We start from the raw sequence: 27458 nt of genomic DNA, 5'->3' as shown, positions 1-27458 counted from the left end.
AGGTAGACTGGCAAACAGTATGAAATTTGAAGATGGTGGATTGAATTTTGTGCTTTAAGCTCCACAGAACACAGCTGAAACTGGAAGTGCCATCTTCTGTCCTATTTACATTTTTATTTTTATCATCTTTTAGGCACTCAAGGAGTTGCCCCTGGTCCTGTAATTGGACTCCAGGCACCATCTACTGGTCTTCTTGGCGCCCGGCCCGGCCTCATCCCGCTCCAGCGCCCTCCGGGAATGCCCCCACCTCACTTACAGCGGTTCCCTCTGATGCCGCCCCGTCCCCTGCCGCCGCACATGATGCACAGAGGCCCACCGCCAGGACCAGCGGGCTTTGCGATGCCTCCGCCTCACGGAATGAAAGGTCCCTTCCCACCGCATGGCCCCTTTGTTAGGCCTGGTGGAATGCCAGGGCTCGGGGGCCCAGGGCCAGGCCCAGGGGGCCCTGAAGACAGAGACGGAAGGCAACAGCCGCCGCAGCAGCAACAGCAGCCACAGCCGCAGCCGCCCCAGCAACCGCAGCAACAGCAGCAGCAGCAGCAGCCGCCACCATCACAACAGCCTCCGTCAACACAGCAGCAGCCGCAGCAGTTTAGAAATGATAACAGGCAGCAGTTCAATTCAGGTAGAGACCAAGAAAGGTTTGGAAGAAGATCTTTCGGAAATCGGGTGGAAAATGACCGGGAACGGTATGGGAACCGTAACGATGATAGAGATAATAGTAACCGTGACAGGAGAGAGTGGGGAAGGAGGAGCCCTGACCGGGACAGGCACAGAGACTTGGAAGACAGAAATAGACGCTCTAGTGGGCATCGAGACAGAGAGAGAGATTCTAGAGATAGAGAGTCTCGTAGAGAGAAGGAAGAGACCCGAGGAAAGGAAAAGCCTGAGGTGATAGACAGGTCAGGTGGTAACAAAACCATTGAACCTCCCATTAGCCAAGTGGGAAATGTAGACACTGCTTCAGAACTTGAGAAGGGGGAGTCTGAGGCCACAGTCCTAAAGCCTTCTGAAGAGTTACCTGCTGAGGCTACCTCATCCGTTGAACCTGAAAAGGATTCTGGCTCAGCAGCAGAGGCTCCTCGTTAGAGACTGGAATTTGTGAAAATGTGACAGTGACACTTCCTGGAGTGTAGAGCTTGAGGTGTACAGATGCTGTATTATATCCGCTCCCGCTGTACTGCAGCCCCGCGCCAGCTGGTGGGGAACTGTAAGCAATTTGATTGCTTCCCTTCTATTTAAAAATAGCCACAAAATAACAAAAAATACTGAAAATATGAATAAATATTACCCTTTTTGCTGTAACTTTTTAAAAGTTTTGACTTTAAAAAGTTTACAAATCGTAATTAGAAGTGCTCTCTATTTTTTTTTTTTTTTAATTTAAGACAAGGTAACGGTGAAAGCTCCTCAAAACAATAGGGATGTTTTTAATAAACTCTATTTTCGTAACAAACTTTAATGTGTGCTATTCTTCCTACACTGCATTAAGGTGGAAAAGGATTGTTCACCGTCAAAGTTTGATCTGTTAATACTGTATTGGAGTCTAAATTAGACGACTTATGAAAATAGACACTTTATGTAGTTATTCTCACTTTCATATGTAATACTTCTGATTTTTAGGTAAAGGTTAGTTTTAATGTCAATTGAAAAGCTGTGTTTGCAATTCAGTCGAAGTTTTCTTTTTTCCTCATTGGCTTTGTGGTAAACGTTGCCCTAATTAATTTGTAAGGAGATTTTGCTGGAGGAAGTTAGATCCCGGTGTTACAAGTTGTACTACAAATTATCTGATTGCCTGGGTATTACGTTGGAAGGTTGCGTGTTATATATATATTTTTTTTAACCATCCTATTAAATTTTTCAAAAGGGTGAAAGAATCAAGGTTAACATTTGCAACCTAAAAGGTTTTTGTTGTATGTTTGAGGACTTCACTGCAACCTATTGTTTTCTTATATAAGCCTTGCCTGTTGCCTTTACCAGTTTTTTAATTCCCCTGCTGGGCAGAGGTAAACTGAACTTTTTCCCCCGCATATACTTTCTTTTGCTTAAAGTTGCTGGGTTAACTAGGAAAAATTGTGAGTTATCCAAGAAGTATCACATGAAGACATTCAAAGCCAAGCTAAGCCTTCATCTGAAATTGCAGGAAATCCAGTGCCAAGATCTGATGTCACACTATCCAAGTATTTATGGCCTCAAAGTTGTTTGTTTTTAATTACTTAAACTCTTAGTTTCAGTGTGCTGAGCAGTTAACTTTGTCTTTGCCTTCATCCTCAGGCAAAGCTGCTTTATTACTCTGGTTTTTAAATAAGATCTTTGATTTGATGGGGAGAATATATTTAGGGCAATGTCCTTATATTCCTGCTTTTACAAAGTAAGAAGAAATTGTTTTGTGAATTTAAATTATAAAACTTGTCCTTAATTTTACACTGTCCCACTGAGAAGTTTAAAAGTCCTAACAAATGGGCTTCTGGAAGAAAACGTGATTACCCAACATCCAGACTTCAAGGACTTACAGCCTGTATTTCCAACTGAAAGTACTGAGACCATCCTATGTGCACATGAATAAGCTACTACTAGTGCGATTTTACATGTGAAGCTTTAAAAGGCCTAAGTAGGTCTCTGTATTTTGAGTTATTCCACATGTGCAACAAACTGCATTAGGGAAATCTGTTAAATGCTGTTTTTTAAAGATTCTCTACCAAGATTTAAAGGATGGTTGTTTTCACCGCTTACTGTAAGCATATTCTTTAATTTTAAAACTTTGGTAACACTACAAATTTGTCTTCAGTTTAGCTTTTCCTCTCCTAAATCATACATTTGATAAAGTACATATTTCTGAACAAACAGGATTGTCACTTATTCCTGGTTTATCAGAAATAATTTCCAATGGAATAAACGAGTCAAACTTGAGTTAGATTAACATTTAAAAGCATTCTCTCACAGGTACATAATACATTAAGGGAAAGTGACTCAATTTCAGTAATTCGGTGTGCAAATTCTTAAACAGCCAGAACCCACAATAAAACATTTCCTTTGTTCTATCTTCTAATGCTACAATTTCTTTAAAGGGCTAATCTGTAAGTAGGTTGTGCCAACCTCTACCCCTGAATGTAGAATTTGTGCCATTCTGGCACATAGATAATCTTATTAGCTGAAGCTGTAACTGCCTTTTAAAGCTAAATGTTTTCAATGGCTCTCTTAAACCGTAACATCTTTTTAAAATAAGGAGGTACTTTATGAATGCTAAAATGACTAAGCAGGGACATTTCTCTAAAGCTTACAAAAGACAACCTATTGGTCTAAGAGTTGTGTTAGTTCCAGTTAAAAGACCTGCTGTTTAAAAAATATGCATTTTGATGGTCTCAAAACACTTTCAAAATAAAACGCTATTAGTTAATATTAGTAAATCCGTTCCACTGAAGCTGTTTATATAAATATTAGAGCTAATTTAGTTTGGATTCTTTAATAGGCTCAAAATAGGTGACATACAGGGGGTTTATTCACAGGCTTGGATGAGAATTGAAATTCTGACAAGTTTAATACCCATCTGTGATTAAGTCTCGCAAAATACAGGTCACTGAAACATTTTAATTTGAGGTTTATAAAACTATACAAATCTTCCAAGTAATCATAAACCTGTTTCTCATAACAGGTACTTAAAAGCAACTTTTTAAAAAAATCACACAATTACGCTTTTAAGATTACAGTGTTTAATGTCAAGTTACATTTCTACAGCTAGCAGGATAGCAGATGAGTTAATGGGACTCAGACTACATCCAGGGGAATGTTTACTGGGCGATCCCAATGACACCACAAGCCAGACGACTTCCAGCGTTTCCTGTCTTTGTACTTTCTTCATTTCCACCTTTGCCCAAGTCATCTGCTTTTTCGTGGACCTGTAAAAAATTTTAAGAAGATAACTTTGGGCTGTCAAGTAATCACTACCTCTTCCCAACAATACCCAAAAGATGTTTAAGAACCCTATAATATTAGAAAAATAACATTAATCCTACTAGTAGAGAAATAGTAATACTAATATTTAGTAGTTTAAAAGTAGAAACTACTACTAAAGGCTTTGTCTAGGTGTTGCAAAGACATTACCTTTAAACAATAGGTAAGTGTTGCTATGTCTAAAATACTGAAAACCCAAGTAACTGTTGTAGACCACCACGCTACTCTTAATCCTCCATAAATTACAGTAACCTTAGTTCAGCAGTGACTCTTACTTTGGCAGTTTTTTTAATTGCTTTGGAAAAAAAGGAAAGTGAAAATGAACGAAAAACCTCAAAATTTCATGCCAAATGAGCAACAGGCCTATAAATAAGATATAACCCTAAAAATACCTTCATATTTTAGCAACAGTATTTTGAATTTTGCTCATCAAACCTTTATAAATGATTTTTCTGCTTTACAACTATGGCTCAAGAAAACCATAGAAAGGGTCACCTGAATGGAAGTGACTACTGACTGTTAATGCCCTCAAGGGTAGGTAGAGAGAGCCTCCGCTTGGCGTTTGGCATGAACTAGATGCGGTTCCCCAGGATAACTTGGGGCAGCAGCTTTCCACAAGTTAAACTAGTCCTGATAACCTGCAGACCTGAGTGAACATGAATACTCAAGTCCGTCCCAGGTTTTAAACTTACAAAATGTTCTGTTTAATAAGTAAGAAACCCAATCTTGGCAAGAAAATCTGACCACTTTAAAACTAAACAATACTTCTGTCTTTCCCAATTCAGATCTTCTAATATGCTCAAATGTAACCTGCTTTTTACTGCATCTTAGCAGAACAGTGTTCTTAACTGACCTAGATAGAATAATTCATTTTCACTGTAATCATCCAAAAAAATTTGCTTTTCCCAATTTGAACTGCAAGTTCAATTTATCTGGATCTTTAGAAACCACAACTAACAATTATGAAGTGAAAAGATACATGACTGTATGTTAGAGGAAGTTTTATGCATATCCTTTTATGAGAACTTACCACCAACGTGCGGCCAATGATGGAATGGTCTCCTGAGAGTGAGATCACAGAGTCTTCAATTGACACATTGGCCACACCATCTTTACCAGCAGTCACATTGCCCAGGTCTCCAACATGCCTGAAAATTAAAAAGCGTCAGATGGATTAGGGCTCATTCCACTAAACATCAAGGTAGTTCATGAACTAAATTAAAACTTGACTGAGTAAACACAAATTTGAAAACAAGTAGCTAGGCATTCTAGACACAGCTCTTCCAATAAGGCTTCAAGTCTACAGACTAATGCTCTGGGAAGAAAGATGGGGGTGCACCTCGTTTCAGAAGTACCAAAGGGTAAACTCTCAGTTACTGAGTTAAGCCTGTTAATTTCTGGCATAGCTAACAAAGCTATGTCCCAGGGCCTCTGTTACAAAAATAATCTTGTCCTTTAATATTTTCCTGAAAGGCTTTCAGAAAAGACACATACAAATGGAGTCTCGACTAGTTTTCAATTTCAATTTTTTTTAATCTAAGAAGCTTCCTATGTTTCATAATGATGACTGATTTTGCTAGTGGTTGACAGTACTGTTATTCATGACATTTCCTGTATTAGTTCCCTTTGGCACTTGTATTAGTTCTATATTCAATAAATGCTACAAAACCAAACCGTTTTAAGTGTCCCCATTTGTCAACTCCTTTAAGCCCAGCAAGTAAGCATTCCAGCATTTGGGGGCAGGGGGTTAGATGAGAGTCAAGTTCAAAAGCAAAGGTGGGGAGAAGACGGAACTACCTTGGCACATATTTACAGTAGTACACCACATGGACTCCAGAAAGCTATCGCCATTATTAAGAGAGTTAAGCATCTTGTTGCTCACCTCTCTTCATCCTCTGGCCCACCATGTTTTCTGGATAGAGGATTAAAGTGAGGACCTGCACTGGTACAGCCTATTTACAAGAAAAAAAAAGCCAAATTATGAATTAAAGTTCCCAAATACATTCTAAAACACTACTACAACTTCCAACAGAGAGCAAAGGCCTGCATCATGACTTCTGGGATAAGCAACACCTTGATACAGGCACAGTGAGAAGGGAACAGAAACAAGTTCTATGGCCAGGCATGGAGGCTCACACCTGTAATCCCAGCACTTTGGGAAGGTGAGGTGGGTGGATCACTTAAGGTCAGGAGTTTGAGACCAGCCTGGCCAACATGGCAAAACCCTGTCTCTACTGAAAAAATACAAAAATTAGCTGAGCATGGTAGTGCACACCTGTAGTCCCAGCTACTTGGGAGGCTGAGGCAGGAGAATCGCTTGAACCTGGGAGGCAAAGGTTGCAGTAAGCTGAGACCACACCACTGCACCCCAGCCTAGGTGACTCCAGCAAGACTCCGTCTCAAAAATAAATAAAAAGTTCTAACTACTGTCGGACACTTGTAAAGTTAATACCCTTCTCTGGGCTTTGGCTTCTTCACTGTAAAATAAGGGGACTACACTGATCTTCAACAGTTTTTCTATTAAAATCCCATGGTTATGATCCAAATTTTTAAGAATGTAGTATTCTTTAACTACAAAAATCTCATCTCCCCAGCAACATACTATCAAGCAGTTCTATCTGTGCCCTTTACTTGGTGCAGGCAGAATATTCAACAGCATCTTATGTGCCAGGGCCAAGGCTGCTGCCTTACACAACTCCAGGGGGTGGCATTCCGACTGTATCCTGTGTAGAGGGCGCTCCTGTGCACCAGGGGATGACATTCATAGAGCACAGCCTCGACGGCACAGGAGGCCCTTTCGTAACACAGCTGTCTTCATTCAGCAGCCCCCCGCCAGCCCAGGAGTCCCACACAGGGAGAAAAGCAGGCAAGTCACAGGACGCAGCAGGGCAATCACTTCCCAAACCAGAGGCGGGAAAAGTCAAAAAGCATCTCGGGGAATTTCAGCAATTTCGGAAATGGATCCAATTTGATCATTCAAAATCACTATTTGGAACTAAATTACCAAGATGCATAAAGTTAATTTAAGAAGAAATCTATAAACAAAACATTCAGATTATTATTCAAATATGGCAAAAGATCACTAAATGCAATTTAACCCATAAACGTTTGTGAACTTGCTTCGAATCCCAAATTGGGAGGCCAAGGCGGGTGGATCACGAGGTCAGGAGTTCAGCCTGGCCAATATGGTGAAACTCCATCTCTACTAAAAAAAAAAAAAAAAAAAAAAAAAAAAAATACAAAAAAAATTAGCTGGGCGTGGTGGCATGGGCCTGTAATCCCAGCTACTCAAGAGGCTGAGGCAGAGAATGGCTTAAACCCAGGAGGCGGAGGTTGCAGTAAGCTGAGATCGTGCCACTGCACTCCAGCCTGGGTGACAGCTGTGAGACTGCCTCAAAAAAAAAAAAGAAAAAGAAAAAGAAAACCTGGCATTTCTCCGAACCTACTCTGGTTCAGGGGCTGTCTGATTTTTAAAAATACTTAAAATTTATTTTAAAAAAGCTTATTCCAAAGCACCGATAATCATCTATCTACATTCCATCTTCAGTCTGCATCACACTTTTGCCCCACTAGGAGCCTGTGTCTGGGGCATGCTCTTATATGGCATTATACAAATAAATACAGCCCCTTTGCTCGAGGCACCCACACCTGGGGTCACTCCCAAGAGTGAAGAGCTCAACTTCTTATTTTCTATTGCATTCTTTAAAAAACACCCTCTACTACAACGAAGCCATAAGACAAAAAACATCAACTCTGTCCCCTTTTTTCCATGCCTAGGTGTCAAAGACCAGTTCTGCAGCTAATCTTAAGGTTGATCACAGTTACTTCACCTTGACTTTTGTTTGTTTGTTTCTAAAGATATACTACACCAAATCTTAAGACAAAGGACACTGGACATTAAGAAACAGGTCTACCCCAGTCTTCACAATCTAGTGCAATTACTTTTCTTCCTGTCTCACTCTGCTAGCATTATTACAAAAACAAGATATGGTCCTAGTTTCTGTAACTTTAGCACAGTGCTTATACAATAAAGTTGACCCCTTTTTTAACAGAAGAGTTGAGGGTTTTGCCAGGCACAGTGGCTCACACCTGTAATCCCAGCACTCTGGGAGGTCGAGGATGGACCGCTTGAGCCCAGCGGTTCAAGACTAGCCTGGGTAACATGATGAAACCCCACCTTTAGAAAAAATACAAAAATGGGCCAGGCGTGGCGGTGTGTGCCTGTAGTCCCAACTACAGCCCAAGGCATGAGGCTCACTGGAGCCTGGGAGGCTGAGGCTAACAGTGAGCTGTGATCCCACAGCACCACTGCACTTCAGCCTGGGTGCCTGGGTGACAGAGCAAGACCCTGTCTCAAAAACAAAAATGAGTTGAGAGGTTTTAATGTTTAGGGGCTACTGAGTTTATCTAACTAGGCTGAACAAGTATGGGTCACCAGCACAACACAACACCCACCTTGCGTATTATCTCCAAACTGATGAACATGGAATCCATGCAGGCCTTCAGCCAATCCTGTAATGCTTCCCCACACCTTAACTGGTCCATTACTTTCCTTTAATCAAAGAAAAGTGCGAGAGTTACTGAACCAAGAAAACAGCTGATTTACCTTTACCCCTCACAGGCAAGCAAAAAACCAGACTTGGGAGTGGTAAGATCCGTGTCCAAATCCCAGAACCACCACTTTCTAGCCAGTGAACCTCCAGCAAGCTGCTTAACTGCTCTAGGCCTGTGTCCTCAAAGGGAGATGGTAATCTTGTCCCGCACTCAATGCGCAAGCGCTGTGGCTAGGCTTTGTGATTAACATAAAAAGCACCTAACAGAGTGGTAAGCACAGTGAGTACCTACACATCAGGGTTAGATACTTTGTAGGGTTTGACTATTACAGTAAAAATGTAATATTAAGTACCTATTTATTTAGCAAATACTTTTGAACGGGTCATATTTGTACATGTTGAATATACATGTACATGTAAACCTTTTTAACCCAAAGGTATATGTCTCATCCTACACTCATTAGTACCTTACTTTTTCTTCATATAGACACTCTTCCATACGGCAAACAGACTTGACTCTTAAAGAAAAAGCCACCTTGGAAATGTCCAACAGGCAACTCTAGGACCCCTGCTCCCCACTCCCCCACTCAGTAAGTATTTTTAAGTTTCCATCATAGGTTTTTTTCTTTTTTTTTCAGATGTAGTCTCACTCTGCCGCATAGGCTGGAGTGCAGTGGTGCGATCTCGGCTCACTGCAACCTCCACCTCCTGGGTTCAAGCGATTCTCCAGCGTTCAAGTGATTCTCCCCCATCAGCCTCCTGAGTAGCTGGGATTACAGGTGCATGCCACCACACCCAGCTAATTTGTCACATTTTTAGTAAGCATGGGCTTCACCGTGTTAGCCAGAATGGTCTTGATCTCTCGTGATTCACCTGCCCTGGCCTCCCAAAGTGCTAGGATTACAGGCGTGAGTCACTGCACCCAGCCAGGTATTCTTAATTAGCAGTCAAACTATCCTATTCCACTGCCCGTGGGAGAGGACTGATTCCAGTCTAACCAGAGGTACTAGTGTTTTCTGAAATCTTTTCAAGCACTGAAACCTAGATAACCCTTCCACTCTACCAAGAAGATAAGCAGGATCGCCATTCAGGTAACGGTGACAGGTAATGGTGCTCCATGGCTACATACAGAAATCAAGGAAGTTACAACTAGATCTGACTAAAATAGACACAGCGTCCATATCACAGTCATACAACACGTTAGTGTCTCTCGTTTTAGCTTGGTTTGTTTTCAAATAGGCAGGGCCAACAGTTAAGAGGCAATAGCCCTTAAGAGGTGACTTTCCACTGGAAAATACCACTGCTCAAACGAAGTCTTCTGGCAATTGCTGCCTTTTTAAATTCTTTTCTTTTTGAGAATAGATGCCATGACCCTTCTACAACCTTTAATTTTGGAAAAAACTCAACTGTGAAAGTTGTCCCTCAAACACTCTTTGTTAACAAGAGCACAGAGCCAAAAAGAGCAGGTTCTTTCAAACCTCCATGTAACGGGTAATGCATCAGGAACACGTAAGCAGCTGTGCTTGGGCCCTACAGGGACCAGGCTGTTAAATTAGGAGAATGACACAGGCCTGGGAAGTGAAAAAATACACGAACTGCTCCAGCTGTGCTGCCCTTGGGCCAGTGAAGGTTCAGTATGAAGAGATCTCCAAACACTCTCCAAGAGAAGCTGGGAAAACTGGACTAATTAATAGGTGAAAAAGTCTGATTTGTAAAAGCTGGCAACAAGTCCAAGATTTTATACACAGAAAGGGCCAAGCCAAGTAGTTTACGGCCAATTATCTCTGCATATCTGGAGAGCTGGAATGCACCACTGTCCAAGGGTCTTTCTCAGGTACAACGGGCATCACCAAAATGAAGCCTGGAGCTTAAAAGAGGGAACTATGCAAGCTGCTCAGGGAAGGTAGAAAATGGCAGAAACCTGGGTTCATGCATGGCTTCTCAATGGCCAAGGAGAGGGGATTCCTCAGAGGCTCTTAAGACTAGTACTGGTGAATTATGTGGGGAGCACTCAAGAGGGATAAAACAAAGTGACAAATGAAACCCGCAAAATGAAGGCAAATGGCAAAGAACCTTTTCCAGAAAATCTGGAGGCCTATTAAAGAAAAAAGCTGGCCTGGTGTGGTGGCTCACGTCTCTAAATTCCACCACTTTGGAAGGCCCAGGCGGGTGGATCATGAGGTCAGGAGATCAAGACCATCCTGGCCAACATGGTGAAACCCCATCTCCACTAAAAAAACAAAAATTAGCTGGACATGGTGGTGCACGCCTGTAGTCCCCAGTTACTGGAGAGGCTGAGGCAGAAGAATCACTTGAACCAGGGAGGCGGAGGGTGCAGTGAGCAGAGATCGTGCCCCTGCACTCTGGGCGACAGAGCGAAATTGTCTCAAAAAAAAAAAAAAAAAGCTAAACTCGAATCTCCCTCACATAAATTTCAGACACTTACACAGACTGTTCCTGTCCTCTCCTGTTTCTATAAATCCATTTAAAGACTGAATCTCATTCATACAGTAAATATCCTCCCGATTTTTAAGCCGAGTACGAGACAATTTTCCACCAGTTGGTAACTTCGCTAAGGTTCTGGGGACAGTATTATCACAACGGCCTTCCTGGCAACTCGTTTTGCAATTTTACTGATAACAGCTCTGAAAATATTTCTGTATATTTTATTCTACAAGATTCGTTCAGAAGTTTGTCTTTGACCATCTTAGCAACCTGCCTAATGGCAGAGCAATTTTAAAGCCACTTTACAGAGAAGTTGGCTTCAGAAATGCTCCGACTACAGTTATTTTTTTTTCTATACACATACAAACTTTGAAAAATAAGAGGAATAAATTGGCTGAGCAATCTTAGTTATTTTATTTTTTAAAAAGTTTTAATCAGGAAATCCTGAAAGATTCTTGCATTTTTTTTATTGCATTTTAGGTTTAGGGGTACATGTGAAGAACATGCAAGATTGTTGCACAGGTACACACATGGCAGTGTGATTTGCTGCCTTCCTCCCCTTCACCTATATCTGGCATTTCTCCCTATGCTATCTCCGACTACAGTTATTAAGTGCCAGTTCGGTGTAATGGAAACTCCAATTCTTCTCATTTCCAAATCCTAAACCCCACCCACTGACCTCAAACAACAATTCTAAATCGTGGGTGCACATCAAAATCACCTTGGAAACTTTTAAAACCCGGCATTACTCACCCTGCACTAGGGCAGGTTTGCATGTAATTGGTCTGAGGCTGGGCTCTGGTGTCTGTATTTTAAATAAGATCTTCAAATGAGGTAACTGTGCACCTAGAATTAAGAATCACTGCCCTTGAAAATCCCCGGAAGGGTCAGTTAAATCTCTGGCTTTCGGAGCTTAGGAAGAGGAAAAGGACCTCTGTCCAAGGCTACCTTCTCTGCCCTTGCAGCCCAACCATGACCTAGAACAGACCTAGAACAGACCTAGAACAGCCAGCAAACTTTCTTGCAAAGTGACATACAAAACGGTCTCTGTTGCGTATTTTTCTTTTCCAAAGTATTTTAAAGACATAAAAAAACATTCTTAGCCTTAGAGCTGTATACAAAAGCGGAGACTCCCTGACCTAGAGTGCTGAAGTCGCAAAGTAGAGAGGGATGCGAAGACCAGGGGTCCCCCGGCGCAGTCGCCCCCCCGGGGCCGGGCCTGGCACTGCGCCACTCGGCGTCCGCGGGACCCACAGAACGAGAACACGGCCAGGCAAGGGAGGAGAACAGCCGCTCCAAGCACCACAACCGACCCGGCAGCGCCGGTCCACGGACCCCCGTGGCCAGCGCGCCCGCCCCCGCCCCTCCCTGCCGCGGCAATCCATCCCCGCGCTCCCGCCACGCGCAGGCCCAACCCCGCGGCGGCCTCAGTCCCACACCCCGTGCCCGGGCCCGCCCGGTGACTCAGCACTTAGCGGACGCCGCACCGCCGTGGGCGAAGGCTCCGACCAGGCGGCACGGGCCGGGGCCGGGGCCGGGGCCGGGCGCGGGACCACGACAGCCCCGAGGCCTGGCTGGCGGCCCGCTCCAAGCACAGATGCGTGGGCGGGCAAGCGGGCGAGAGAGGTCTCGCCACGAGCCTTCGCCCCGGCCCTTGCCTTCTGCTCGAAATTGATGGTGCCCTGCACCGGGCCGTCGCCCTTCAACACGCACACCGCCTTCATCGCCACCACTCGCGAGGCCACGCCTGGATCCGGGTTCCAAAGACTGCCAGGGGAACCACAGACGCCGCAGAAGAAAACAGCGCAAACCCGAACCAGCGCGCCGCGGACACTTTATAGGCCGGACCTCCGTGCCCCACCCACTCTGGCCCGGAACCAATCGGCGCGCCGCTCAGCCCGCCTTCTGCGGCAGCCTCGGGTCGTCAGTGGCCGGGAATGACCGGGGGCGGGGCCAAGGGGCCGCGTGCGCCGCAGACTCCCTCCGCCCCACAGCCCGGAAAGGTCCAGAAACCCGAAACGTGGAAAAAAAACACATCTTTCTCCAAACGGGGGCGTCGCCCGCCGAATGCAGGACGTGATGTTGGCAAAATGAGGTACACATGGTACGCCTTGGCGATCTGAAGTCACTTTATCTAGAAATGTCATTAGTTATGACTGATTTTGGTCACAGCATCTCATTTGTTACTCAGAAATTGGGACGTACCAAAATGGATGCTTTTGTAGTTTTCATTTTTTTGTCTTGGTTTTCAGTTTTCTGAAGGTGTAGGAAGTCGTTACACCTCAATCCCCGGCCTCACCTTTTCTTCCCCTGCAATTTTCTTAGTCCTTAGCACAGAGTTTATTTGGTTGGCAGAATTCCATACTCTTTTTACATTTTTCCTCTTTGGCAGGACGACAGCCCTGCAGATAACCAACCAAAACGGCAGCTAGTTGGCTTCTACGCATCTCCTGCGTTTTTGTCTGGCCCCAAGGCCACAACACTCAAGGTGAAGGATAAAATGATGACATAATTTATGATCCCTCCATACAACAGGATGATAAAGATGACTTATCTTTCAAGGGGAATGTTTCAAAAACATATTATGAAATGAGAAAATAGTACAAACTACTTTTTTCGGGTGGGCGGTGATTGTTTGTTTTTTGAGACAAATTCTCGCTCTGTCACCCAGGCTGAAGTGCAGTGGCACGATCAAGCTCACTGCAGCCTCGACCTCCCAGGTTCAAGCGATCCTCCTGCGTCAGCCTCCCAAGTACCTGGGACCACAGGCATGCGACACCACACCCGGCTAATTTTTGTATTTTGAGTAGAGATGGAGATTTCACCATGTTACCCAGGCTGGTTTCAACTTCCTGAGCTCAAGCCAGCCATCTGCTCTCCTTGGCCTTCCAAAGTGCTGGGATTACAGATGTGAGCTACCACATCCAGCCTAGCATTTAGTTCTTTTTTTTTTTTTTTTTTTTTTTTTGAGACGGAGTTTCGCTCTTGTTACCCAGGCTGGAGTGCAATGGCGCGATCTCGGCTCACCGCAACCTCCGCCTCCTGGGTTCAGGCAATTCTCCTGCCTCAGCCTCCTGTGTAGCTGGGATTACAGGCACGCGCCACCGTGCCCAGCTAATTTTTGTATTTTTAGTAGAGACGGGGTTTCACCGTGTTGACCAGGATGGTCTTGATCTCTTGACCTCGTGATCCACCCGTCTCGGCCTCCCAAAGTGCTGGGATTACAGGCTTGAGCCACCGCGCCCGGCCAGCATTTAGTTTTGAGCATGGCAAAATACTGAGACTTAATTCAAGTCCAGTATGAACAACAGAAGCTACTCCAGCCTTGTTTGGAGTACAGTATTGTCTGTGTATTTACTTACTTATTATTTATGTTATTTAGACCCTCAGACTCTAATGCATCCCTTATCAGAGAAACACAATTCACATTTTTTGATCATCCTCCAGGCATTATACATAATTGTAGTTTTGCTTGTTGTATTTGGTAGTTTACAGATAATTAGTATATTCTAGACGGTTACATAAACAGTGCAAATGCTGGCCAAATGGCCTTTGCCCAAGGCTGAAGTTTCATTGGGTTCGAAACACAATTCACATTTTTTGATCATCCTCCAGGCATTATACATAATTGTAGTTTTGCTTGTTGTATTTGGTAGTTTACAGATAATTAGTATATTCTAGACGGTTACATAAACAGTGCAAATGCTGGCCAAATGGCCTTTGCCCAAGGCTGAAGTTTCTTTGGGTTCCAGGAAGTTCAGCAGATTTCAGTTCATTGTAAACTTGCCAAGGGAGCCACCCGTCGACACAAGAGAGCTGCTTTGGGATGGTGAATTACTCTTCTTTTGAGATGGTCTAATAATGCCAGGGTGGTGCCTTCCTACGATGATCCTTACACCTGAACAAAGGAGTCCCTTACTTTAAAGGGCCCTGTTCTGTCCCTCTTCTGGCATCATCTCCCATGGAGAAAAGAATGTGTTGAGGCCGTATGTGGTGGCTCACGCCTGTAATCCCAGCACTCTGGGAGGGCAAGACAGGAAGATCACAAGGTCAGGAGTTTGAGACCAGCCTGGCCAGCATGGTGAAACCCCATCTCTACTAAAAATACAAAAAATTAGCTGGGCATGGTCGAGCACGCCTGTAATCTCAACTACTCGGGAGGCTGAGGCAGGAGAATTGCTTGAACCAGGGAGGCGGAAGTTGCAGTAAGCTGAGATCGTGCCACTGCATTCCAGCATGGGCAACAGAGCAAGACTTCGTCTAAAAAAAAAAAAATGTGTTGAAGCCAAGAAGGTGCTCCTCCCAAGAACATCGTCTCTCCTGGAACAGGGTTAAGGAATTTAACTTCGTGATAATTAAGGGTATTTGTGTCTTCCTAATGCAGGATGTCAAATCTGGGCACTATGGACATTTTGGGCCAGATAATTCTTTGCTGTAGAGGCTGTCCTCTCCAGTGTAGGATGTTTAGTAGAATCCCTTGCCCCTGCTCACTAGATGCCAGTAATACCCTCCCCCTCCCTGCCAGGCTGGGACAACCAAAAATAATTCCAGACCTTGCCAAATCACTCTCAGTTAAGAACCACTGTTTATTTTTTACTTATTTAGATATGGAGTCTCACTCTGTCGCCCATGCTGGAGTGCCGTGGTGCAATCTTGGCTTACTGCAACCTCCACTTCCCAGGTTCAAGCAATTCTGCCTCAGCCTCCCAAGTAGCTGGGATTACAGGTGTGCGCCATCACACCCGGCTAAATTTTTGTATTTTTAGTAGGGATGGGGTTTCACCATGTTGGCCATGGTGGTCTCGAACTTGTGACCTCAAGTGATCCACCCACCTTGGCTTCCCAAAGTGCTGGGATTACAAGCATGAACCACTGTGCCCGGCCAGGGACCACTGTTTAGAACACCACTTGAGTACCAGCATCCCAGAATTTCCTGCCCGAAGAACCCTGAGCTTGTATATAGGGTCCTGAACAGGCCACGCAGGGACTGTCCCTCATTGAGTTCACTGCTAGCCTTGAACACAGGCCCCGCCCAGTGCCACTAGGAGCAGGACTGGGGAAAAGAGGACAGGCCAGGGGCAAGCGGGCAGGCAGCCATCTCTCTACTGCCAGCCTTCTACACAGAACTGAAAGAAGTCCAAAAATTCCACATTTGAACCTGCCTTCCAGGTCTTTATGAAGGTATATTTCTTAAGACAGGCTGATAGAACATATTTATGTAGCTGTGTCCTCATGATTTATTATATCTAAGCATTTGGCATATGGTATAAGGGTCTCTGTCTGTGCTCTTGTCTCAGCCCTGCAAATGTTAGGGCAGGCCTGTTCATTCCAACCTGGAAACTCCATGATCCTGTGACTGTGGGGTGCTCCTGCCCCATAATATATCACAGCGTCCGTGTGTTTCAAACTGGGATGTGACTGCAGGATTCAAACGTTGTTGTTGTTGGAGACAGAGTCTTGCTCTGTCACCCAGGCTGGAGTGCAGTGGAGCTCACTGCAACCTCCGCTTCCCGGGTGCAAGAGATTCTCATGCCTCAGCCTCCTGAGTAGCTGGAATTACAGGCATGCACCACCACACCAGCTACTTTTTGTATTTTTAGTAGAGATGGGGTTTCATCATGTTGGCCAGGCTGGTCTCAAACTCCTAACCTCAAGTGATCTGCCCGCCTTGACCTCCCAAAGTGCTGGGATTACAGGCGTGAGCCACCCTGCCCAGCCTCAAGTATGTAATTTTGAAGAGTTTGCTCTTGTACCAGGCCAGTTCCATTGATAGTCTCCTAGAAATCAACAGAATCCTAAAGTAGCCTAAGTTGTTTGGAATCCTGGAACGTGGCTTGAATCTGACACATGTAATTAGCCAGGCATGGTGGTACGTGCCTGTAGTCCAAGCTACTTGGGAGGCTGAGATAGGAGGGTTGTGTGAGGCCAGGAGGTTGAGGCTGCAATGAGCTACGATTGCACCATTGCACTCCAGCCTGGGCAACAGAATGAGATTCTGTCTCAACAATAATCATCATCATCATGCTGGGGTATGTAACTTAAAATTAAAAACAGGGAAATCAGATGAGAGGGACCTTTGCACTTGAACTCCAGGGTATAAGGAAGCAGAACAGGCAAGACCTTGTCTCAAAAAAAAAAAAAAAAGAAAAAGAAAAAGAATGTGGCACATGTAGACAGTCCAGTCTTATCAGGAATGGTGAGGAGGAATAGATGCCTCAAATCAGATGGCACCGTGTGCAGATGACTAAGCTGCTTGTAATGTGTCATTTCAGCCTTCCTGGGAGGGAAAATTCATGTTTGGGGACCTCTGTGGTGAAAGGTGGGCAACAGCCAGGTGTGGTGGTTCACGCCTGTAATCCCAGCACTTTGGGAGGTCAAAGTGGGCAGATCACCTGAGGTCAGGAGTTGGAGACCAGCCTGATCAACATAGAGAAACCCCATGTCTACTAAAAATACAAAAATTAGCCAGGTGTGGGGGTGGGCACCTGTAATCCCAGCTACTTGGAAGGCTGAGGCAGGACAATTGCTTGAACCTGGGAGGCAGAGGTTGCGGTCAGCCGCGATCGCACCATTGCACTCCAGCCTGGGCGACAGAGCAAGGCTCTGTCTCAAAAAAAAAGAAAAAAAGAAAAATGGGCAAAAAGGTAAAAAATGGTAGACCAGAAATTCTTTTTTTTTTTTTTTTTTTTGATATGGAGTCTCTCTCTGTCCCCCAGGCTGTAGAGAAGTGGTGCAGTCTTGGCTCACCATAGCCTCACCCCACTGAGCTTAAGTGATTCTCCAGCTTCAGCCTCCCAAGTAGCTGGGACTACATTTTCAATAATTCTCTCTAGACCTCAGCTGCAAATCAAAGGCAGCTGGCCTAGAGGCAGTGTTTGTCAACCCTGGCCGCACAACAGAATCACCCAGGCAGTTAAAAACAAAAACACCAAAAACACTGTGCTTAGGCCCAATTATATTAAAATCTTAAAATTGTATATCATTATTCTGTAAACACACATTTCATTGCCATAAGAGTCATAAGAAACCCTCAGTGGTTATCAGTGGAAATGGTCTACTTCTCTGTGCACTTTTCGTCACATGAGAAAAATAAACCTTTATTTGGTTAAATAGCATAACCAGATAGCTGTTATGTGCAGTTAAAAGCAATTTCTAACTGATAGAGATGAGAAGCCACCAGAGGGGTGTCTTCAGGGAGCCAAGATGGTCTCTGGAATAGCTGAGTGGGTGGACCGAGAGCGGATGGGGTGAGACTCAAGGCAGAGAGGTCATTTGGGAGACAGGATAAGAGCCCACATAAGGCCATTACTGGACAAAAGCTGGGAGATCATGGAAATGCAGCCACAAAGCCCAGCCACTCATTACCAGTATGTGGTGAGAGAGGAAGGTAAGGGCAGCCCCAGGTTTCTAGCCGGCTTGGTGCTGTTTACCAGGGAAAGCAGCTTCAAGGACAAAGGGCTTCATTCAGGACAGGGTGCATGTACGGTGCCTGAGGAACCTAGCCAGGCTGGAACTCTCCCCTTGGATATGGGTTTAAGCCTCAGGATCATTCCTAAGTCTGGACTCCCGTCTCAGAATTAACACACATCTTATTCAAAGTTCTTGTTATGTTTTGTTTTGTTCTGGTTTTTTGAGACCAGGTCTCACTCTGTCACTCAGGCTGGAGTGTAGTAGTGTGATCTCAGCTCACTGCACCCTCGACTTCCTGGACTGAGGTGATCCTCTCACCTCAGCCTCCCCAGTAGCTGGGACTACAGGTGAGCACCAGCATACCCAGCTGATTTTTTTAATATTTGGTAGAAATGGGGTCTCCCTATGTTGCTCAAGCTCATCTAGAACTCCTGGGATCAAGCAGCCCACCTGCCTCAGTGGACTGTCTATATCTCCTAATATCTTTTAATTTTGCCAGTTTTCTTTCATGTTTTTGAGACTTTGTTACTAGATATGTACATATTTATGACTTGTATGCTCCTGACGTATTGACTCTTGTATCATTACTAAATGTTCCTCTTTGTCTCTAGTAATATTTCTTGACTTAAAGTTAATGTTAGAGATAGCCATATAACTAATGACTGCAACTCTCTTATGGTGACTTTTTTTTTTTTTTGAGGCAGAGTTTCACTCTGTCTCTGTCACCCAGGCTGAAGTACAGTGGCCCAATTATGGCTCACTGCAGCCTTAACCTCTGAGGCTCAAGGATCTTCCCACCTCAGTCTCTCAAGTAGCTGGGACTACAGTCACACACCACCATGCCCTAATTTTTGTATTTTTTGTAGAGATGGGGTTTTGCCATATTGCCCAGGCTGGTCTCAAATTCCTGAGCTCAAGCAATCCTCCCACCTTGGTCTCCCAAAGGGCTAAAATTATAGGTGCATATACTGCCACCCTCAGCCTACTATTTTCATAGTATATCTTTTTCTATGTTTTCACGTTCCTCTTTTTTTTTGTTTTTGAATCTAGGGTGTAACTCTTGCAGACTGCCTATAGTTAGATTTTGCTTTTTTTATCCAAATAATCTGTTTTTTTATTGGAATGTTTAGATCATTCACATTTAATGATTTAATGGTATGTTTGGATTTACATTTACCATTTTGCTATTTGTTTTCTTTTATTGTTGCTTCATTTACTTTTTTTTTTATTTTTTATTTTTTTTTATTTTAGAGACAGGGTCTCATTCTATAGCTTAGACTAAAGTGCAGTGATGTGATCATAGCTTACTGCAGCCTCGAACTCCTGGTCTCAAGAGACCCTCCCATCTCAGCCTCCCAAGTAACTAGGACTACAAGCAAACACCACCACACCCTACTAATTTTTATTTTTATTTTTATTTTTATTTTTGTAGAGATGGGGTCTCATTATGTTGCCCAACCTGGACTTGAATTCCTGAGCTCATGCAATCCACCCACCTCAGCTCCCACAGCACTAACATTGCAAGTGTGAGCCGCCGTACCCAGTCTGCTATTTGTTTTCAATATGTCTCCTATTTTTGTTTCTCTGCTCTTCTTTCACTGCTTCTGTGTTAAATACGTTTTAGTACACCATTTAAATTCTTTTTTTAAACTATTTAAAAATTTATTTTCTTAGTCATTGCTGTATGGATTCTAATATATATATTTTTTAATGATAAGAGCCATCTCAAAGTAATTTTTTCAGCTTGAAGTATAATTGACAAATAAAACTACATATTTAACTACAACTTAATATTTTGATAACATTGTGCATCTTATCTAAATATAGTTCAGCTTAATACTAATTTAATTCAGATAAAACATAGAAATTTTGCTTTAATAAAGCTCAATTCTCTTCCCTCTTTTTTTTGTATTATTATATGTATTGCATTTATACATCCCATGAGCCCAACAATACAATGTTATGATTACTTCTTTACATAATATTATGTCTTTTTTAAAAGTTAAGAGACGAGGCCAGGCGCGGTGGCTCATGCCTGTAATCCCAGCACTTTGGGAGGCTGAGGCAGGCAGATCACCTGAGGTTGAGAGTTCAAGACCAGCCTGATCAACATGGAGAAACCCCATCTCTACTAAAAACACAAAAAATTAGCTGAGTGTGGTGGCAGGCACCTGTAATCCCAGCTACTCAGGAGACTGAGGCAAAAGAATCACTTGAACCTAAGAGGCAGACATTGCAGTGAGCTGAGATCAAGCCATTGCACTCCAGCCTAGGCAACAGTGTGAGACATCTCAAAAAATAAAAAAAATTAGCCAGGCGTGATGGTGTGCCTCTGTAATCCCAGCTACTCAGGAGGCTGAGGTGGGAGAATTGCTTAAACCTGGGAGGTAGAGGCTGCAGTGAACCAAGATCACGCCACTGCACTCCAGCCTGGGTGACAGAGTAAGACCCCTTCTCAAAAAACAAACAAACAAACAAACAATATATATATATATGGCCAGGGATGGTGGTTCATGCCTGTAATCCCAGCACTTTGGGAGGCCGAGGCGGGCAAATCACCTGAGGCCAGGAGTTCAAGACCAGCCTGGCCAACATGGAGGAACCCTGTCTCCACTAAAACATACAAAAATTAGCTGGGCATTGTGGCAAGCACCCGTAGTCCCAGCTACTCAGGAAGCTGAGGCAGAAGGAACACTTGAACCCAGGAGACAGAGGTTCCAGTGAGTCGAGATCCAGTCACTGCACTCTAGCGTGCGTGACAGAGCAAGACTGTCTCAAAAAAAAAAGATACACAAAAAGAATTGGTCTCACTTCTCCTGGATATCTAGAGCAATCATCACAGACTTAATGAAAGACTGAATAAAAGCAAGGCCGGATGCAGTAGGGCACGCCCCAGCACTTTGGGAGGCCGAGGCAGGTGGATCATCTGAGGTCAGGAGTTCAAAACCAGCCTAACTAACATGGTAAAACCCTGTCTCTGCTAAAAATACAAAATTAGCCAGACCTGGTAGCACATGCCTGTTATCCAAGCTACATGGGAGGCTGAGGCAGGAGAATCACTTGAACCTGGGAGGCAGAGGTTGCAGTGAGCCAAGGTCACGCCATTACATTCCAGTCTGGGCTACAGAGTGAGACTCCATCTCAAAAATAAGCAAACAAACAAACAAAAAACCAAGCCAAAGGTGGTAGAGCTAACAGACATCATCTTCCAGCCATGTATTCATTAACATGAAGCCACACTTTCTCTGAATTTCTTCTTCTGTGAGATAATACACCTCTACGTTGGTTAAGCCGTTCTGAGATGGAGTTTCTTCACTAGAAGGGGCAGGGGCAAAAGGGGAGGATTCTCCCGAACATTTAACTAGATAAACTGAAGAGGAAACTCCTGCAAGTTCCGGGCAGTAGATGAGGACTCCCAGCCTATTACTGGCAAGACCAGGACTGTGCCAGCAGCAGGACAATGTGCTGATAAGGCACTGACTTGGTGTATGACTTGAATTAGAAGCTGCTTGTTTTGCCACAGGGCTATCCTTTTTTTTTTTCTTTTGTTTCTTTTGAAATCCGGCAGTAGAGACGGAATCTTGCTCTATCATCCAGGCTGGAGTACAATAGCGCAATCTTTGCTCACTGCAACCTCCTCCTCCCGGGTTCAAGAAATTCTGCTGCCTCGGCCTCCTGAGTAGCTGGGTCTACAGGCTCACACCACCATGCCCACCTAATTTTTGTATTTTTTTAGTAGAGACAGGGTTTCGCCCTGTTGGCCAGGCTGGGTCTGTCCTTTTTCTTTGCCAAAGAAGATAGGGATTGCAGCTGCACCTGTGGTCCTTATCACTAATGACCTCCTCCATGCACAAGACTTTTCCTGGGCACTGAGAGGCAAAGTCCATGAATGGCTTTCTCTTTATTTCATTTTGTACTCACAAGCCCTTGTTATCAGGTCAGGCAGATATCGTTATCCCCATTTATAAACTGGGTTTCATTGCTTTTTTTTAAGATGGAGTTTCACTCTTGTTGCACGGGCTATAGTACAATGGCGTGATATTGGCTCACCACAACCTCCGCCTCCCAGGTTCAAGAAATTCTCCTGACTCAGCCTCCCAAGTAGCTGGGATTATAGGCATGTGCTACCACGCCCGGCTAATTTTGTATTTTTAGTAGAAATGGGGTTTCTTCATGTTGGTCAAGCTGGTCTGGAACTCCTGACCTCAGGTGATCCGTCCGCCTCGGCCTCCCAAAATGCTAGGATTACAGGCGTGAGCCACCATACCTGGCCAAACTGGGTATTTTAATTAAGGACTCTAGAAATGGGAAAAACCCAGAACTGAACCTAGCTTTTCTGAGTTCAAGGCCAGCACTCTTTCAACCCCACCATGGCATTCATTTTAGGATTTAAAAATGGCATCTAATCACAGTTCTTACTTGATTATTCTAATTTTGCATATTAAATGCAGTATGAGTAAACTGTCACTGAGACTTCCATGCATCTTGAGTCAACAAAATGTATGCTAAGTACCCAGGCTTTTTAGGGCATGCTTGGTTTTCTTATTTTCTCTTTTTTTTTTTTTTTTTTTTTTTTTTTTTTTTGAGAATGGCTCTTACTGTGTTGCCCAGGCTGGAGTGCAGTGGCAGGATCACAGCTCACTACAGCCATTCTCTCTCAGGCTCAAGAGCTCCTCCCACTTTAGCCTCTGGAGTAGCTGGGACTACAGGTGAGTGCCACCACACCTGGCTAACTTTTGTACTTTTTTGTAGAGATGGGGTTTCACCATGTTGCCCAGGCTGGTTGTATATTAATAAAAATTAAAACTCTTCTTCCTGTGCTACTTGATGAGGACTGTCTTCCCCTTCCACTTTTCTTACAGCATGTGCTATGAGTTAATCTTTTAGTGCTGTAGAGAACAAGGTTCAGAATCACTTTTATTTTATTTTATTTATTTATTTTTGAGACAGTTTTGCTCTTGTTGCCCAGACTGGAGTACAATGGCTCAACTTTGACTCACTGCAACCTCCACCTCCTGGGTTCAAGTAATTCTCCTGCCTCAGCCTCCTGAGTAGCTGGGATTACAGGTGTCCACCACCACACTCGGCTAATTTTTTGTATTTTTAGTAGAGACAGGGTTTCACCATGTTGGCCAGGTTGGTCTCAAACTCCTGCCCTCAGGCGATCCGCCCACCTCAGCCTCCCAAAGTGTTTCAGGCATGAGCCACCGACTGCACCCAGCCACAGGATCACATTAATTTTAGAAGTGATCTTTTTATTACTGTTGGCAAGGAACAAGTATCTACATCTATAGTGATCGTGTGACATCTCCATTAACTTTAAGTGGAATTGAAAGTTACATTTGTTTTCTAGTGAAGCTCCTTTTGGCATGAGAATAAAAACTCTGAATTGGTTTCAAGTGAAAAATCAAGTTCAGTTGTACCAAGGGAACCAAGTGTAACCGGTTCAGCAGGATGAAAAGTGGTTCTAGTAACTTGGTTTTAGAGTGACATGGAATGTCCTTTTGTTTTTTTACGTTTTTTTTTTTTTTAATTGAGTCTTGCTCTGTTGCCCAGGCTGGAGTGCAGTGGTGCCATCTTGGCTCACTGCAACTTCCGCCTCCCGGGTTGAAGTAATTCTCTTGCCTCAGCATCCCAAGTAGCTGGGACTACAGGTACGCACCACCACGCCAGGCTAATTTTTGTATTTTTAGTAGAGAGAGGGTTTCACCATGATGGCCAGGCTGGTCTTGAACTCTTGACCTAAGGTGATCTGCCCATCTTGGCCTCCCAAAGTGCTGGGATTACAGGCATGAGCCACTGCACCTAGCCATATTCACTAACTTATTTTTTGAGACAAGGTCTCACTCTGTCCCCCAAGTTGGAGTGCAGTGGCACGATCACCACTCATTGCAACCTCAGCCCCCCAGGCTCAAGCAATCCTCCCTCTTCAGCCACCTGAGCAGCTGAGACTACAGGAACATGCCACTATACCTGGCTAGTTTTTGTATTTTTTTGTAGAGATGCAGTTTCTCGATGTTACACAGACTGGTTTCAAACTCTTGGGTTTAAGCAATACTCCTGCCTGCACCTCCCTTTGCTATTGTAAACAGTGCCACTATGAACATATGTGTACATGTGTCTTTATAACAGAATGATTTGTAATCCTTTGGGTATATACCCAGTAATGGGATTGCTGGGTCAAATGGAATTTCTATTTCTAGGTCCTTGAGGGAACGCCACACTGTCTTCCACAATGGATGAACTAGTTTACACTCCCACCAACAATGTAAAAGTGTTCCTGTTTCTCCACATCCTCTCCAGCATCTGTCGTCTCCAGATTTTTTAATGATCACCATTCTAACTGGTGTGAGGTGGTTTTGATTTGCATTTCTCTAATGACCAGTGATGATGAGCATTTTTTCATATGTTTGTTGGCCTCATATATGTCTTCTTTCGAAAAGTGTCTGTTCATATCCTTCGCCCACTTTTGGATGGGTTTGTTTGTTTTTTTCTTGTAAATCTGTTTTAGTTCTTTGTAGATTCTGGATATTAGCCCTTTGTCAGATGGGTAGATTGCAAAAATTTTTTCCCATTCTTTTGGTTGCTGGTTCACTCTAATGATTGTTTCTTTGCTTTATAGAAGCTCTCAAGCTTAATTAGGTCCCATTTGTCTATTTTGGCTTTTGTTGCCAATGCTTTTGGTGTTTTAGTCATGAAGTCCTTGCCTATGCCTATGTCCTGAATGGTTTTGCCTAGGTTTTCTTCTAAAGTTTTTATGGTGTTAGGTCTTATGTTTAAGTATTTAATCCTTCTAGAGTTAATTTTAGTGTAAGGTGTCAGGAAGGGGTCCAGTTTCTGCTTTCGGCACACTGCTAGCCAGTTTTCCCAACACCATTTATTAAACAGGGAATCCTTTCCCCATTGCTTGTTTTTGTCAGGTTTGTCAAAGATCAGATGGTTGTAGAGGTGTGGCGTTGCCTCCAGGGCCTCTGTTCTGTTCCATTGGTCTACATCTCTGTTTTGGTACTAGTACCATGCTGTTTTGATTACTGTAGACTTGTAATATAGTTTAAAATTAGGTAGCATGATGTCTCTGGCTTTGTTCTTTTTGCTTAGGATTGTCTTGGCTATGCAGGCTCTCTTTTGGTTCCATATGAAGTTTAAGGTGGTTTTTTCCAGTTCTGTGAAGAATGTCATTGGTAGCTTGATAGGGATAGCATTGAATCTATAAATTACTTTGGGCAGTATGGCCATTTTCACGATATTGATTATTACTAACAATAAGCATGGAATGTTTTTCCATCTGTTTGTGTCCTCTCTTATTTCACTGAGAAGTGGTTTGTAGTTCTCCTTGAAGAGGTCCTTTACATCCTTTGTTAGTTGTATTTCTAGGTATCGTATTCTCTTTGTAGCAATTGTGAATGGGAGTTTGCTCATGATTTGGCTCTCTGTCTGTTACTGGTGTATAGAAATGCTTGTGATTTCTGCACATTGATTTTGTATCCTGAGACTTTGCTGAAGTTGCTTATCAGTTTAAGGAGATTTTGGGCTGAGATGATAGGGTCTTCTAAATATACAATCATGTCGTCTTCAAATAGAGACAATTTGACTTCCTCTTTTCCTAATTGAATACCCTTTATTTTTTTTCTTGCCTAATTGCTCTGGCTAGAACTTCCAATACTATATTGAATAGAAGTGGTGAGAGAGGGCATCCTTGTCTACTGCCGGATTTCAAAGGGAATGCTTCCAATTTTTGCCCATTCAGTATGATATTGGCTATAGGTTTGTCATAAATAGCTTTTATTGTTTTGAGATATGTTCCTTCAATACCTAGCTTATTGAGAGTTTTTAGCATAAAGGGCTGTTGAATTTTGTCGAAGGCCTTTTCTGCATCTATTGAGATAATCACGTGGTTTTTGTCTCTGGTTCTGTTTATGTGGTGGATTACGTTATAGATTTGCATATGTTGAACCAGCCTTGCATCTTTCCAGGCGAAGTCTTGCTCTGTTGCCCAGGCTGGAGTGTAGTGGCACAGTCTTGGCTCACTGCAACCTCCGCCTCCCAGATTCAAGCAATTCTTGTGCCTCAGCCTCCTGAGTAGCTGGGATTACAGGCATGCACCACTCTGTCCAGCTAATTTTTGTATTCTTAGTAGAGATGGGGTTTCACCATGTTGGCCAGGCTAGTCTCAAACTCTTGACCTCATGATCCGTTTGCCTCGGCCTCCCAAAGTGTTGGGATTACAGGCATGAGCAACCATGCCAAGCCCCAGATGTATATCTTCTATGGACATGTGTATATATTCTTATGGACTTGTGGAATGCTTCTGAGATACAAATTGCCAAAAGTGTATATGCTGACTCTGGTTTTTGCCAAATTGTATTTGAAAATGGTTGTGCTTACAGCCTGGCTAACATGACAAAACCCCATCTCTACTAAAAATACAAAAATTAGCAGGGCATGGTGGTACATGCTTGTAATCTCAGCTACTCGGGAGGCTGAGGCAGGAGAATCGCTTGAACTCGGGAAGCAGAGGTTGCAGTGAGCCCAGATCAGGCCAATGCACTCCAGCCTGGGAGACAGAGCAAGAGCCTGTCTCAAAAAATAAAATAATGAAGTAAATTTAGAAAACAAAATGGCTATGCTTAATTCCATTCCTACTCTGTTTATTTCCCTACAGTCTCACCAACCATAATACCAGTCTCTTTTCTTACCAATCTGAACGGTGAAAAACAAGACTTCATTTTAAATTTCTACTTACTTGATTATTCGTGCTAATGAGTACATATTCATGTGTTTATTGATTTTGTGTAAGTCTGTGAAATGCTAGCTGTTTCTTATTCCCTGTTGGGTTGTTGGTCTATATTTTATTTAATCTATTTTAGACATTTCAAGGGCTTTTAGTAAGGTCATGATCTTTTTATTGTTCTTGTTCTTTTATTGAAAGGAACTTGATCTTTTATATAATCCTAAAGCAACAGACTATGTGAAATTATATATGTACAGTGTAAGGCTATTAGCTATCTGAGTATGGGAAGTGTTTAATAAGATTATGATACTTGTGATGGGTACAATTTATGAACAGAGGAGGGGGCGGTGTAAACAGTTACACCAGAAACA

At 43.5% G+C, this 27458-nt stretch overlaps 2 protein-coding genes and 1 non-coding gene across 5 annotated transcripts in view; 1 reads left to right on the top strand and 2 right to left on the bottom strand.

Annotated features, from left to right (window-relative positions):
* The window catches only part of SCAF4 (SR-related CTD associated factor 4), a 65149-nt gene extending 60086 nt beyond the window's left edge, over positions 1 to 5063 (top strand). For all 3 annotated transcript variants that reach the window (XM_012446545.2, XM_012446525.2, XM_012446535.3), the window contains exon 20: positions 134 to 5063. In XM_012446545.2, the coding sequence (XP_012301968.2) occupies positions 134 to 1089 (956 nt within the window). In that variant the 3' untranslated portion in view covers positions 1090 to 5063. The remainder of the gene's footprint in view (positions 1 to 133) is intronic.
* On the bottom strand, positions 3691 to 12772 carry SOD1 (superoxide dismutase 1). The gene is made up of 5 exons (XM_012446556.3): positions 12605 to 12772; positions 8404 to 8500; positions 5831 to 5900; positions 4979 to 5096; positions 3691 to 3893 (listed from the first exon to the last, which is right to left on the bottom strand). Exons 1-5 carry the CDS (start codon positions 12668 to 12670, stop codon positions 3786 to 3788), a joined length of 459 nt encoding a protein of 152 aa, XP_012301979.3. The 5' UTR covers positions 12671 to 12772; the 3' UTR covers positions 3691 to 3785.
* Positions 7807 to 7982, bottom strand: LOC135276438 (small nucleolar RNA SNORA81). The gene has a single exon (XR_010343979.1). It is a non-coding gene; the product is annotated as a small nucleolar RNA SNORA81 (small nucleolar RNA).
* Positions 12773 to 27458: the final 14686 nt, after the last annotated feature.

Source organism: Aotus nancymaae, unplaced genomic scaffold (assembly GCF_030222135.1).
Source record: "Aotus nancymaae isolate 86718 unplaced genomic scaffold, 86718_ANA_hifiasm-v0.15.2.pri h1tg000022l_1, whole genome shotgun sequence".
NCBI lineage: Eukaryota > Metazoa > Chordata > Mammalia > Primates > Aotidae > Aotus > Aotus nancymaae.
Note: the sequence above shows the minus strand (reverse complement) of the source record. Positions and strands in the feature narration are given on the sequence as shown.

What these genes read in the sequence shown, in the direction of transcription:
- SOD1 (XM_012446556.3), bottom strand. Translation starts at nt 12,670, where the DNA reads ATGAAGGCGGTGTGCGTGTTGAAGGGCGACGGCCCGGTGCAGGGCACC. An exon ending in CCATCAATTTCGAGCAGAAG is followed by an intron (nt 8,501 to 12,604) that starts GCAAGGGCCGGG and finishes CTTTGATTAAAG; the next exon opens with GAAAGTAATGGACCAGTTAA. An exon ending in GTTTGGAGATAATACGCAAG is followed by an intron (nt 5,901 to 8,403) that starts GTGGGTGTTGTG and finishes TCTTGTAAATAG; the next exon opens with GCTGTACCAGTGCAGGTCCT.